The 15,212-nt window shown below is 43.9% G+C and overlaps 1 protein-coding gene across 1 annotated transcript in view; it reads right to left on the bottom strand.

The window, feature by feature from the left end:
• Positions 1-2,207: 2,207 nt before the first annotated feature.
• The window catches only part of CFAP99 (cilia and flagella associated protein 99), a 36,551-nt gene continuing 23,546 nt past the window's right edge, over positions 2,208-15,212 (bottom strand). The window contains exons 13-16 of the mRNA XM_079975538.1: positions 10,285-10,436; positions 9,270-9,475; positions 7,249-7,429; positions 2,208-2,717 (exon numbers count right to left, since the gene is read on the bottom strand). Coding sequence (XP_079831664.1) covers positions 2,559-2,717; positions 7,249-7,429; positions 9,270-9,475; positions 10,285-10,436 — 698 coding nt within the window. The 3' untranslated portion in view covers positions 2,208-2,558. The remainder of the gene's footprint in view (positions 2,718-7,248; positions 7,430-9,269; positions 9,476-10,284; positions 10,437-15,212) is intronic.

Genomic DNA, 15,212 nt, shown 5'->3' with positions numbered 1-15,212 from the left:
ATTTCTGGAAATATATGTGCAGCTGGCAATGTGTAGGATTCCTAAGAGCATGAGGGCTATGTTCCTTTTTCGCCCCTTTTAGGAGGCCTGAAACATGGCTGCAGTTTGGTGCAACGGGTCTACTCGGTACATTAAAGAACGTGAAATGATAGAGCACGCATTCATGACAGCACTTCTCCACCTTTCCCGAGTCAGCTGCAGCTCTTCTGCAGGCCGAGCTCAAGATTTGTCCTGATAACTGAGCACACATCCACCCTTCTTTAGAAAATGGGCTGCTGGTGGTCGTGCATTGGGGGGCTTAAAAGGCAGCAGGCATAGCTCTCGCCTTTTGCAGCTAAGATGTTGCACTGTATTTCACCCAAGGCATTTGCAAGCTCAGTTTGAATTTATTTATTATACAGTGGTACCTCGCAAGACGAATGCCTTGTAAGACGAAAAACTCGCAAAACGAAAGAGTTTTTCGTTTTTTGAGTTGCTTCGCAAGACGGATTTCCCTATCTGCTTGCTTCGCAAGACGAAAACGTCTTGCAAGTTTGTTTCCTTTGTCTTGCAAGTTTGTTTCCTTTTTCTTAAAACCGTGCATTCACTTCGAGGAGCAACTCATAGCACGCGGTGTGGCAGCCTTTTTTTGAGGTTTTTGAAGACTTTGGTGATTTTTGAAGCTTTTCCAAAGTCCGTGCTTCACAAGACGAAAAAACCACCACCACCCGCCCTTTTCCTCATCAATCGTGTGAGGCGAGTTTCGCTGAGAAAGTGCTTGGCCCAGGCTCCATAGCTAAATGCGATTTGAACCCTGGTCCTCCCCTCTTCCAGTACATCAAGAAACTCGGTGCGATACACCACATCTGTGAAGATGCGGAAGAAATGGAAATGGCCAATGATTTTAAAAAAAGAGTAAGATACTTCACCTACCTTGCCCATAGTTTTCCTTGAATTTTGCACACTCCTTGGACCACAAAGACAATGGGAAACTGGGAGACAATAATCCTGCTAATATACTTTTGTCTTCCTCAGACTACCAGCGATTTGAAAAGCCCAAACTTGAAACATTATTTCAGAGGCTTGGAATATAGCCTTATGTGGCTAGTTGGCATCATCCTAAAACCACACATAGAGGAGGATTTGTGAGGAAACGTGAAGCCTCTTTCAAGCATGGCAAACGTGGGCTGGAGCTGGGGGGGATGTGAAAAGTCTCCGTTATTGCTTGTGTTTCAGTGCAAACAATTTAAAGGCTAAGAAAACACATCTGTATCTTTTAAAATGGACAGGCAGCTTCAATAAGACATCTGCTCAAACTTGGGCAGCTCCCAACAGATTAAAAACAGAATAAAACATCAAGGATTTAAAACTTCCCTAAACAGGTCTATATAGTTAATGCTATATCCTTTGTTACTTGTTCCTGAAAGCTGAGGAAGGTTGGTGTAATCTGCATATTTGATGGGCATCCACTCAATTCCATCATTCAAGTCATTTACAAAGATGATGAACAATATTGGGCTCAGGACAGAAGCCTGTGGCACTCCACTTGTCACCTTTTTAGAGGATGACAAGGAACCACTGGTGAGCACACTGGGTTTGGTCAGTCAACCAGCTACAAACCCACCTCCCAGTAGCTTCATTTAAGCTGTGTATGTGTAATGCATTTCTTTGAATGCATTAACAGTGCTTATATAAGAGTTTGGATTTGATATCCCGCCTTTCACTCCCTTTAAGGAGTCTCAAAGCAGCTAACATTCTCCTTTTCCTTCCTCCCCTTATATGATCAAGAGGGCATAGGCTACCGTCTTATTTTCTGCATTACAGAATCACCATTTATCAGGGATCAAGGGGTTAACTGTCAAAGGCAGGACCGAATGACTGGTGGACCCGTTACTTTTTGATACATTGCACTGAAGCCTGGCAAAACAGCTAAGGGGGTGAATAAAAACAAGTAACTCCCACCAGCTCAAAATACCTGTTTTACGCCAAAGTCTGGTGTGTGTGTGTGTGTGTGTACTCAAAAATAAATCCCATCATATTCAGGAGGGCTTCTTCCCAAGAATTATGTGTTCCTGAGAGTTGGTAACTTTTCTTTTAGTGTCGGCAAGCCTAGAGATTGTCAAGCAGTGGAGGAGCGCAGGAGAATTCTTGCTAAATTTGTGGTCTGGGCACTGCCTTAGCAGAGCATTGTCAATTGCATGTGATGAGGACATACTGAGCCAGACACGTTTTCACAATGTGGGTTATCTTTAATGGAACAAACCTCCCCACTGTGGACATGGAAATTTCCACCACTCTTGTTGTTCTGACACTTATGCTCCAATGGAGGTAATGACAAAAAGGCGCTGTGCTGGCTGGGACAGGAGTAGGAGGCGGGGGTTGGGGAGCGAACGCACTAGCCTTAGTGCATCAATTCTCTCTCCCATTGACATCAATGGGAGGGAAATCTTGTAATGGTAGGAAACAGCTGAAAAAAGAATACTGAGATACTGTGAACCAAAACTAGCTCTCGGTGCTTACAGTATAAAAGACCTAGTAAACGTCTCATAAACAGAAATAAACGTAGAAATAGCTTTGACTTAAGAGCGCAATATACAAGCCTTGGTTCCAGTTCTCAAAGTCTCACTGGTCATCCTTTTCTGAGTCAATTCTCTTGCCATAAAACCATGTTGAAGCATTTTGAACTGCTGCTGTTGACTTTCTTCCAACTTCTTCCAGTGATCCTCACGCTGAGATTTCTGTGGAAGCAACACACAGAATATTCTAGTACTGGTACAAAGGTGTTCAATAAGAGAAAAGCATTTTATGGTCTCGTCCACCGCAAATGTAGATCAGAGGCAGTCCTATTAGAAGCAGAACCACACTCCCGTTGCCAGCATCAGTACAGCTTTCCTGGACAGTGCTTGTAGGGAAGGGAACATTGTTTTTCCCCGGGAGCTCATGGTGGCATACATGATTCGCCTCCTCCACATTTAATGCCCGCAACAACCCTGTGAGGCAGATTAGGCTGAGAGGCGGTGGCTAGCCCAAGGTCACTGAAATATACTCGGAGTCGAGTGTGGATTTCATGCTCTTTATTCAGCTCATAGTAGTGAGGAATGAAAGTTCCCCCAAAATATCTGCTTTATATACATTATTTACACAATGAGCCGCACGTGATTGGCTAATTCTGGAATTCTCCTGTAGGCCAATCAGGTTGCGGATTCACTTCCACCTGGAGCTGGATTGGGTGGCTCCTGCGGACCAATCATACTGCTGCATTGTTCTAGGACCAATCAGACTGCTGCCTTTTGGATCCTATTCAACTCAGCACATAACAGTCACCCAGTGAGCTTCATGGCCAGATAGGGATCTGAACCCTGGTCTCCCAGGTCCTAGTCCAACATGCTAACTGCTATACCACACTGGCTATATGCTGGGAATAACAAACCTAGTAGAACGGAGAGAACCAGTGGGACATTTATTTCTACATGCAGATTCTATTGGAAAGACAGACAAGGGGAGAGATGTCATATTTCAAAAAGTAAAAAAGCAGGACACCCCGAAAGTTGAGGTTTTTTTCAGGAAGACCCCAAAATTGTTCAGCTTTTTTTCTAGACTAACCCCAAAGTTCTTGAGCTTTTTTTTACGGAAACACCAAAAAAACCCACCGCCTTCCACAGATTCCCCCCCAGGAATCACTTCCGCCTTTGAGATCCCAGTAATGTCCAGGAGATCCCAGATGTATGCCAGGTGGTGGGTGTTGCTTAGAGGACACTGAGGCAAACAAGCTAGAAACCCCCAGAGGCAGACTACTCCACAGAATTGTAAACTGCAATACCAGGCACCAAAAGGAAATTGGCACAGGTGACATACTATCATCGTATCACCTCCTGACCAAAAAATTGAGATGGAGCATGAAAGTAAGGAGGCATCCCAAGAAGTAAGTGTTGGTAAATGCATGTTCTGGTCACAACAAAGAGGTAACATTTCTAAATATACTGTATTTTTCGCTCTATAAGATGCACCAGACCATAAGACGCACCTAGTTTTTGGAGGAGGAAAACAAGAAAAAAATATTCTGAATGTCAGAAGCCAGAACAACAAGAGGGATCGCTGCGCGGCGAAAGCAGCGACCCCTCTTGCTGTTCTGGCTTCTGGGATAGCTGCACAGCCTGCATTCGCTCCATAAGACGCACACACATTTCCCCTTACTTTTTAGGAGGGAAAAAATGAGTCTTCTAGAGCAAAAAATACGGTAAATCGCAGTGCCTTACAAGAGTTGCTTATGGAGCTGATGAGAGAGAGGGGAGATGAAGACCCTGAACTTAATCTTAAGGGGCACCCAGAACCTGGGGCAAGAACTAAGAGCTGTGGAACCAACTGGCAAGAGTGACCACAGAGCTATCAAATTCAACGTAACTGACAATTGCGGAAATCAAAAATCACACACGGTCATATCTGACTTCAAAAGTGGAAGCTTCTCACAAATGAGGAGACTGGGAATAAGCAAGTTGAAAGGGGAAAGTCAAATCTCCAGAACGTTTGGTGGTTATTCAAAACTACAGTAACAGAAGCTACTGCAGATCAGGAAAGGTACTGGCAAGTCCAAGAGGTTGCTAGCAGAGTTGATGAACAGAGTCACGAAAGCTATCAGAGGCAGGAATGATTCTTTGAGGGGGGAAGTATTGCCTAAATGATGAGAACCAAAAGCCAGGCAAAATAAATGCAGGCAGACAATAAGGGAAGCAAAAACAATTCAATGAACGTATTATTAAAAACATTAAGACCATCGCCAAAACAATTCTTTAAACATTGGAAGCAGGAAAGTGGCTGAGGGATAGTTGGATCATTAGATAGCAAGGGAGTTTTGTTGTTGTTTAGTCGTTTAGTCGTGTCCGACTCTTCGTGACCCCATGGACCAGAGAACGCCAGGCACTCCTGTCCTCCACTGCCCCCCGCAGCTTGGTCAGACTCATGCTGGTAACCTCGTAAACACTATCCAACCATCTCATCCTCTGTCGCCCCCTTCTCCTTGTGCCCTCCATCTTTCCCAACATCAGGGTCTTTTCCAGGGAGTCTTCTCTTCTCATGAGGTGGCCAAAGTACTGGAGCCTCAGCTTCAGGATCTGTCCTTCCAGTGAGCACTCAGGGCTGATTTCCTTCAGAATTGATAGGTTTGATCTTCTTGCAGTCCATGGGACTCTCAAGAGTCTCCTCCAGCACCATAATTCAAAAGCATCAATTCTTCGGCGATCAGCCTTCTTTATGGTCCAGCTCTCACTTCCATACATCACTACTGGGAAAACCATAGCTTTAACTATACGGACCTTTGTTGGCAAGGTGATGTCTCTACTTCTCAAGATGCTGTCTAGGCCTGTCATTGCCCTTCTCCCAAGAAGCAAGGGAGTTAGAGGTGCGCTAAGGAGGAAAGGGAGACTGCAGAGAAACAGAATTATTTGCTTCTGTCTTCACTGCAGTATTAGAGCAGACTGCTCAGGAAAAGGGTCTGAAAAACTCAGGCAAATAGTGGTGGCAAGACATGAAGTTCTAAGCTGCACTGACAAAATCTAACAAATATCCATACCCAGATGGTAACCACTTGAGCTTTCTTAAAGAACTCAAAATAAGAAATTGCTAACCTTACAGGCCATGGGAGCTGTGGGTTAAACCACAGAGCCTAGGACTTGCCGATCAGAAGGTCGGCGATTCGAATCCCCGTGACGGGGTGAGCTCCCATTGCTCGGTCCCTGCTCCTGCCAACCTAGCAGTTCGAAAGCACGTCAAAGTGCAAGTAGATAAATAGGTACCACTCCGGTGGGAAGGTAAATGGCGTTTCCGTGCACTGCTCTGGTTCGCCAGAAGCAGCTTAGTCCTGCTGGCCACATGACCCAGAAGCTGTACGCCGGCTCCCTCGGCCTATAGAGCGAGATGAGCGCCGCAACCCCAGAGTCAGCCACGACTGGACCTAATGGTCAGGGGTCCCTTTACCTTTACCTTTACCCTTACAAGCCAGTTAGTTTAACATCTGCTCTGGAAAATATTATTAAAGATAAAATTACCAAGCATACAGAAGAACAAGTATTTCTGAAGAATCATCAGCATGGCTTCCACCAAGTTATGTTCTATTCTAACTAACCTTGAAGAGTTCTCCAGTAAGTCTGTAAGTGAACAGAAAGAGGCGTTTCCGCCGTCTTTCAAATAGCTCCTAACAAATCTTCAAAAGGTTCCTCACCAGACTCGAGTAAGCTTAGCAGTCATGGGGCACGTCATCTTACGGATCAGTAAAGGCAGGAAGCAGAAACAATTCTCACAATGGATGTGGGACCTGCCAATGATGACCTGCACTGGGAACAGTACTTTCCAGCTTGTTCACAAACTATCTGAAGTCAGGAATCAGAAGTAAGGGGAGCAAGTTTGCTGCATGCACCAAATTGTTCTAGGTGGTAAAAAGTAAAGTGGGAAATAAGAGTTTAGCATAAGCAAATATAAAGTGATATATTGGGGGGGGGGGATATTAACTTTAAATATATAGTGGTACTTTGGTTCTCAAACTTAATCCGTTCCGGAAGTCCATTCCAAAACCAAAGCGTTCCAAAACCAAGGTGCACTTTCCCATAGAAAGTAATGCAAAACAGATTAATCCGTTCCAGTCTTCTAAAAACGACCCCTAAACCAGCAATTTAACATGAATTTTACTATCTAACGAGACCATTGTTCCATAAGATGAAAGCAATAAACAATGTACTGCAGTCACACAATCAATCCGTAGCTGAACTGGGTTCCACACAGTCACGCAAAAAAGAGAGCCACAAAAACGCAAAATAAATAGCAAAAACAGACAGGTCTCAGCGTAACACTTAAAACGGAAGTGTGGAACTCAAAATGGACCACGTTTGACTTCCGAAAAAAGTCTGCAAACCGGAACACTTACTTCCGGGTTTGCAGTGTTTGGGTTCCAAGTTGTTTGAGAACCAAGGCATTTGGGAACCAAGGTACCACTGTACATTAATGGGGTGCGAATTGGTAGTGACTGACCAGACAAGATATAGGAGCCCGGTGAACAGCTCAAGGAACATGATCCAGTGTGTGGCAGCTGTGATAAATGCAAATTTCATGGTAGGTATCGTTAGGAAAATGACTGACAGTGAAACTGTGAAGATTGCAATGTCTTTATACAAACCTATGATGTCACCACACTTGGAATACTGTGTCCAGTTCCGGCTGCAAAGAACTTATTTCCATGCTATGTTTGGACAGTGATTTACACGAGAACAAGAAATATCTTACTTTCTTTGGCCTCCAAGATGTGACTGACCCTTCGTCGTACTTTAAGGATGCAGTCTGCATTTTCTCAGCTTGCATTTTACGCTCCATAGATTTTTCCATAATCTTTTGTTTCAGCTCCAAAACTTGTTGATCTTTCAAAATGCGTTCGCGAAGCGGAGGCTTGGTTTTCTTTTCCTCCAGCCTGCAGAGCAAATAAGAAAAAAATAAGTATTTTTTTCCACTAATCACAGTATCAGATCACCCATTTTTTTCTAGCAGGGGAGAAATAAGTGATTTGAACAATGGGAATCCAAAGATTTTACACACATTGTGATTTTCTATACTACTAATCAACCTATTAACCAAATAAAATTAGCTCTGTCAAACCTGAATGCGAACTGGGTTTATTTTAATCAAACTCATAGTTCAATCATAAAATAACAATTAAGAAACAAGCTCTGAGACCCTTAACACAATTTTTACAATTATTGAACACAATGGGTAGAGAGCAAAAAGGATTAATTTCTAAGTTGCACTCTGTGTTGATTAATGCAATTTAGGAACATGATATTGGCACACGTGAATTCTCCCCAAAGGTTAGAATAAAATTTGGGAATCACAACCCTTAAAATCTGTTTCTAGTTTCCTTAGGGGAAACTCCTTGAAATTACTACACAGATGGTATCGCATTACTTTGCAAATGCCCAAAATGTTTTCTTCTCTGTCACCTAATTCTTGGGGAGCTGCAATAAATTTGGTGCTTATCATTTCTGGTGACAATGCACATTGGTACAAGAATTCTGGAATTTAATTTTGGCAGAAATGATAAATATTACTAAATAAACGATTGTCCAAATTTACAGTTATTGAATATTTTTCATGATACAAAGGTGAGATATATAAAAGTGAGAATTGAGAATTGGCCTCATGCATGGTCCTGGCAGCTCACATACTGTATTAAATGCAACTCAATGGGAAACAGCCCAAAATCTTACATTGGACACAGTACCATTCACGATGGAATATAGCTATGATGGAGAAAATTATGCATATTTTGACGACGACTAGAGTCTCCAGACACTTGTTATATGGTTTGTCATTCCTTCATTACATATATAGCAGAAGCATCATTTTAAGCCAACCATCATCACAAGCATGGCAAATTTGGAACTATACTTGACAATAAAACAGCACTAATATTATTTCTTTATATGAAGACAACTTTTATTTTTGCTTTTCGCTTTAATGGCTTGGACATTGCTACTTAACTCATATGTCACACTCTCCAAAATCCCACTGACCAAAACCAAAGATGCTTGCTTTTCGGTCCTGAGCTTTCGCAGGAGCCAGGTGATTTGTGAAAGAGTGCAAGACGGAAAAACCCAAGCGTCTTTTGGTCTGGCACTCATGTGAGCCGGCTGATTCCTGCAAGGCATTCCGGGATCCAATCCGAATCCGGAATGGCTTCTGTAATTCCAGGATGTCCCTCTTAATTCAGGAGTGCTGAGGGGTATGATATGTAACTACTTATTCTACGTGCCTATTCAATGGTTTTGTTTTCATCTTTTAATTGGCATCTGTTATAATTGTTCTCTCTGATTTATATACATTATAGAATGAAATTTTAAAAATTACCCAAAACATCCATTTCAGTCCCCTCTGTAAGCACACACCCTGGCTTTTGTGTTTTGTTTTGAAGGCATTTAGTGGTTCTTGTTCTGAAAGGGTGAATGACAGAATAATCTACTCTTGAGACTTGTTTTTGACATTTCCCCCACATGCAAGGTCCTTTACCTCTGAAATGGTGATTCTGGTCATCGAGTGAGAGCACAAAGAATTCAGATTTACTATTAAATGTCAAAATTTACTCATGTTAGCTGCTGGACCCCTCAACTTGTGAATATTACTAAAAAGCAGTATTAATTAAACTTCTGAAATCCGTCACAGAATACAGCTATTTCCTATCTATTAACTTGAAGAGCAATTATTTGTTTTGTAATCCACAATTATGTATTATAAATGCTAAAGTTCTTCAAACTAACTTCAGTGCAGCTGCTCTTCCAAATTGGTCTCTGAACATGGAGATCTGCTCAAGTTTGTCCAAAAGAAGCTGTTCCTTCGCATATTTTTCTTGGATTATCTGATCCCTCTTCTCCTCTTCGGCCTTCTTCTGAGCTTGTTTCAGTAAGGCTAAGCGTTCCTGCAGTTCTACTATGGACATCTCACCAAGAACACCATGGTTAGGAGTCTATAGGGGAGAGAAACCGGCAAATTCTATCTTTTTTATTATACAAGCGTCCCCCCAATTATGCATGATCAACTCGCGTGTGACCACGTATGTGTGCCGTGCCAGAAAACCAATCAATGAATCAACCAACTGATTTCAATTCCAACCCAGAAATGGCAGGAGAGAGCTGGAAAGTCCTCATGGCTTGTGAGAAACCCCTTCCGGGAGCCCAAAAAGGCTTTGAAAAATAATGTATGGGTTTCAAGATGGCATGTGGAAGCTCTCACTGCTACCACGCTGTTGGGCAGGAAACCTGTAATGCAGCAAGTTTGCTGCTCCCTGCCATTTCTGGTGCTCCGGAGGCAAAGGTAAGAGTATGTGTTGCTTTTGGTTATGTAGGGTTGTGAACAGTTCTGAATTTTTTGTTGCAAAAGAAATTTCCCTAGTTCCCTGCTCTGACAAGGATCCCCCTTACACACATTTTGCTTATGCACACTGCGGCCCGGAATGTAATCCCTCTGTAAGTGGGGAGTCGCCTGCACATTAATTGACACACAACTCTGACTTCATTAGAAAATTATTTGAAGTTTGAGTTGGAATGGAGAGCTAAAATGGCTAGTTATTGCATTGACCAGAAGTTGCTTTAAGGCAGTCAAGCCCTGGCAAACCTACAGCTGGAGATTTCCAAGAACATCTCTCTCATCCTAATCTATCTCACAAAGGAGTTGTAAAGTCAGGTGCTGGACTGAGATTTCTGGAGGAAGAACGAGATGGGAAAGTAACAAATAAATCCACACAAGCACTTTTGTAATCTGTCTTAATGAACTCACCTGGGTTAAGTCAACAAATTTTTGCTTCATTAAAGGCAGATACTCTATCGCTCTTATTTGTTGAATCAGTTCATATCTTTTTTTGAATTTCTCTTCTTCTTCCTTCAAACTCTGAAGTAGGATTTCCTGGCTTTCTTCAGCAACTTCCTGCGCTGTAAATGGTAGGAAAGATGTGCAGTCTCCATAGCAGTGCATAAGGTTAAAGAGTGGATTAGTAATGTAAGTTGGGATGCTGTCCAATTCTGTCAAGACCGGAATTTGAATTGGATTTGGGGTTCTCAGTAAGCAGAACACATGGTGATCTTTCAAGCAATCATACAAAAAATCTACCCTTTTCTCTGGTGTTTAGGAGTCTGTGCTTATTGATTCTATCAGTGTAGACCTACAGGGATATACAGTGGTGCCTCGCAAGACGAAATTAATTCGTTCCACAAGTTTTTTCTTCTTGCGAGTTTTTCGTCTTGCGAAGCACGGTTTCCCATAGGAATGCATTGAAAATCAATCAATGCGTTCCTATGGAGACCGTCCGGGGACAGAGGGGAAGGCGCGCGCCTTCCCCTCTGTCCCCTCTTTTGAAGCAAGGGGCGGCGAGGGAGAAGATCGCTTCTCCCCGTTGCCGCCCCTTGGTTCAAAAGGGGTCCGGGGACAGAGGGGAAAGCCTTCCCCTCTGTCCCCGGAGACTGCGGGGCTGGCAACGGGGAGAAGCGATCTTCTCCCCCGCCGCCCCTTGCTTCAAAAGAGGTTCGGGGACAGCGGGGAAGACGCGCTGCGCTTCCCCGCTATCCCCCGAGCTTGCAGGGCAAGCTTCGTTTTGCGAAGCAAGCCCATAGGGAGATGCATCTTGCGAAGCGGCTAAGAAAATGAAAAACTCCTTCGTCTAGCGAGTTTTTCGTCTTCCGAGGCGTTCGTCTTGCGGGGCACCACTGTATTCCCCTCTACCCTTGCTTATCCAGAGACCTCTAGCTTCTGGAGATTTCTAATGACACAATTACCAAAATTTGCAAAAAGTTTTTGGGCTGACCCCGTGAGACCTTTAAGTGTTATGGGAATCTCTGGACCCAACAAGGCTCCCAATCCCATTTTGAGGCCCCTACTTCCAATTTTCAAGCAAAATATAGCTGGACAATTCATGGGATTCTGGCTTTCAAAAATCCCTCAGTAGCTCACCAGCTTGGAGACTCAATTATTCATTGTCTCAAAGCTAGTGCTGTATTATATCCTGTAAACTCTGAAAGTGTCATAGGAGTTGCATGCTTTGCACAGGGAATGATCCATTGACTCGCTTACCATGAATGAGCCTTCTGAGCTCACACAGCAAAGCACCCACATGATGAGTTATTTGTCCCGATTCACCTGAGCAGTGGCCATGTGATTTTGCAGATTAATTTAGCAGCCTTCTTCCACTTTCCCTCCAGTTGTGGTCTAAACCACTGAGCCTCTTGGGCTAGCCGATCGGAAGGTTGGCGGTTCGAATCCCCACGACGGGGTGAGCTCCCGTTGCTCTGTCCCAGCAGTTCGAAAGCACACCAGTACGAGTAGATAAATAGGCACCACTGCGGTGGGAAGGTAAATGGCGTTTCTGTGCGCTCTGGTTTCCGTCACGGTGTTCCGTTGCTCCAGAAGCGCTTTAGTCATGCTGGCCACATGACCCGGAAAGTTGTCTGTGGACAAACGCCAGCTCCCTTGGCCTGAAAGTGAGATGAGTGCTGCAATCCCATAGTTGCTTTTGACTGGACTTAACTGTCCAGGGGTCTTTTACCTTTACCCAGTTTTTTGTATGTGACAAAGCTCTGACTAAGTCGGATTCAGAAGAAGGATGACAGAGAAAGAAAGAAAAATCACAGAACATACCAACCCCTACAGTGGCTTCCTCCCCTTCAACTCGTGAGACTCAGGCATACGTCTTCACCCCAGTGTGGCTCCCCCTTATCACATATGCAGCACAACAAAGATATGACATAACCCCACCAACAGCATACAAAACCGATATGGCTAATCTGACCCAACACCCCATCCTGCATACAAACAAACCCCACAGCAACCCCCTGAACTCAACCAACCAAGCTCTGCATCCTCTAATCTCTTGCACTGCCAACAAAAATAAATATATGAACAAAGGACCTTCTCGACGGACACCAACACAAAACCACTGCACAACCACTATGCAATAGAACAAAATAGCACCCCCACCCACCCCCCATCTCTCTCCTATGTTTTCCCCCAACCGTGTAATGTTTATGACAATGGTGTCTCCTACCGCTTGTAAACTGTGAAAACGACTCTATGAATTGAAAGTGGATGTGCTTTTTTATTACACAAGAAAATCTTCAATAAAACTATTTTTTTAAGGGGAAAAACTCATGAGACCGAGGCATGTATAATAATAATAATAATAATAATAATAATAATAATAATAATAATTTTTATACCCCGCCCTCCCCAGCCAAGGCCGGGCTCAGGGCAGCTAACAAGCAATAATAAAAACAAGTTGAATGAATACAACTTAAAAACAAGATTAAAAAACAACATTAAAATATTGAAACATTACAATGCAGCCTCATCACAGGAAGAGAAAGAAAAAAGAAAGAGGGGGAGGGAATCAAACTGGCTCCAAGCCAAAGGCCAGGCGGAACAACTCTGTCTTACAGGCCCTGAGGAAAGAAATCAGATCCTGCAGGGCCCTGGTCTCATGAGGCAGAGCGTTCCACCAGGCTGGAGCCAGTGTTGAGAAGGCCCTGGCTCTGATTGAAGCTAATCTAACTTCCTTAGGGCCCGGGACCACTAGGGTGTTGCTATTTATGGACCTTGAGGCTCTCCGTGGGGCATACCGGGAGAGGCGGTCCCGCAGGTACGAGGGTCCTAAGGCTGTGAAGAGTGCAACTAGAAGTGGGAGAAGGGATGGCTCACTCTGCCAGCCCAGAAGCCCCATTCAATGTAAGTGCATCAGTACTTCATTCCTAGGCTGGCTGAGGCATCCACATGATGGGACTTATTGGAGCTACAGAAATGCTGTGTGCAGGGCTCCTCTTCACTGAGGAGGAAGAACGTTGTGCATTATTTGTTTGCCAATGGAAGGATCTGCTGAGCCACAGAGATCCAACTTTTTATTTATTTATTACCCGCAAATTAGAGATAGACCCTAGCAAATATGTGACCTCTCTACATTTTGTAAAACACTTGGAAATTAATTGATTGATTGATTATTCATACATACATATAATCAAGCATTATACAGTGGACCCTCTGGATACGCATTTAATTTGTTCTGGGGGTCCATGTGTATCCTGAAATATCCGTAACCAGAGGCGCCGCTTCTGTGCATGCACACAGAGCGCTTCTGCACATGTCCGAGCGGCAAAACCCGGAAAATTACTTTTGGGTTAGCCGCTTTCACAACTCAAAGATTACGTATCCAGAGAGGTACATAACCTGAGGGTCCACTGTATAAATTTTATGGGATAAACTAATAATGGATGTGTTGAAGGTGCCCCCCCCCTCAGATGCCACTAAAACTGTGGGTTGTTTTGCCTGGAGAAAGAGGTGAAAGGCTTGTCTGGGAGGTATGACTGATTTTTGGCGACTCTGGATCCTAGGAGGGTGAAGCCCTTTAGCCAAGGAAAATGGATTGGGAAAATCATATCCCGATGCCTCAGAAGAGTGAACAACTGGGAGTTCAGCCCGAAGGCGCGTTGCACAGGGTGGTTGTTGATGTTTTACCTTTTTCTTCCCATTCCCTTTGCTACAGTGATATGGGGAGGGGCGTCTTTGGAAAGGCGGAGGAAGAAGATAGACTAGATCCCTTTCTGTGTTTATATCCATTTTACGCTGCAGCTTCCTGGAAATGTCAGTCAGCAAAGCCTCTTTAAAGCTAGAATTCGACTTTTTAGAGAAGGGAAGGGAAGCCTACTGTGCTGTAATGTACTGTTTTGTGATTAGCAGAGGGAAAACCACTAACTTTCTGCATCCCATGTGGGCCTCTGGTGGTCAGAGATGATACTGTACTTTTTAAGCCCTAGAGAAGCGATCTGAAAGTGGCACAGAACAGACTCCCTCTGACTCTCCACCTGCAACATGGGAACCACTTCCATGTTTGATTTATAATACACGTTATTAATCCTAAAATGACAATTCACAGAGCAATATACATGCTGTTACCTTAGCATTACTGCAAAACGAAAGCTTTTTTTTTAAAAAAAAAAAAGAAGAAGAAGTCTCACTCACAATTTCCATGGGACACCTGGCATGTTTGCTCTTCCAGATTTCATTCCAGTGAGGAGTGATATGAGAAAGGCTAACTTGCAGCTCATTTCCTAGCGCTAAGCTGTTTGGTTTGGAAGGTCACCATTGCTGAGACGCCTTGCTCACAAAGACAGGTGGTTCCAAATGGCAGCAGACAGGTGACAGCTTCGCTTGCCCATTCCAGGTAATCTTTTTACTGATCAAAATCCCAAACTTTGGTAATGTTAGTTGCGGATGCTGCGTTTTTACCCCAACAGAGAGAAAGAGAAAGAAAGAGAGAGAGAGAGAGAGAGAGAGAGAGAGAGAGAGCTCTCTCAACAACATTCTTCCTTTGCAGATCAGCAGAACAGGAGCTAAGGAGCAGCATGCTATTGTGCAGCTGGGCAAATAGACTGAGCAAAGACCCTGAAACTGAGGAGAAGAAGAAGAAGAAGAGTTTGGATTTGATATCCCGCTTTATCACTGTCCGAAGGAGTCTCAAAGTGGCCAACATTCTCCTTTCCCTTCCTCCCCCACAACAAACACTCTGTGAGGTGAGTGGGGCTGAGAGACTTCAGAGAAGTGTGACTGGCCCAAGGTCACCCAGCAGCTGCATGTGGAGGAGCGGAGACGCGAACCCGGTACACCAGATTACGAGTCTACCGCTCTTAACCACTACACCACACTGGTGTATGTGAAGCAGAGAATAG

This window comes from Podarcis cretensis, assembly GCF_951804945.1.
Source record: "Podarcis cretensis genome assembly, chromosome: 5".
NCBI classification, from domain to species: Eukaryota; Metazoa; Chordata; class Lepidosauria; order Squamata; family Lacertidae; genus Podarcis; species Podarcis cretensis.
The sequence above is the reverse complement of the archived record's forward strand: the minus strand, read 5'-3'. Positions and strand labels throughout refer to the sequence as shown.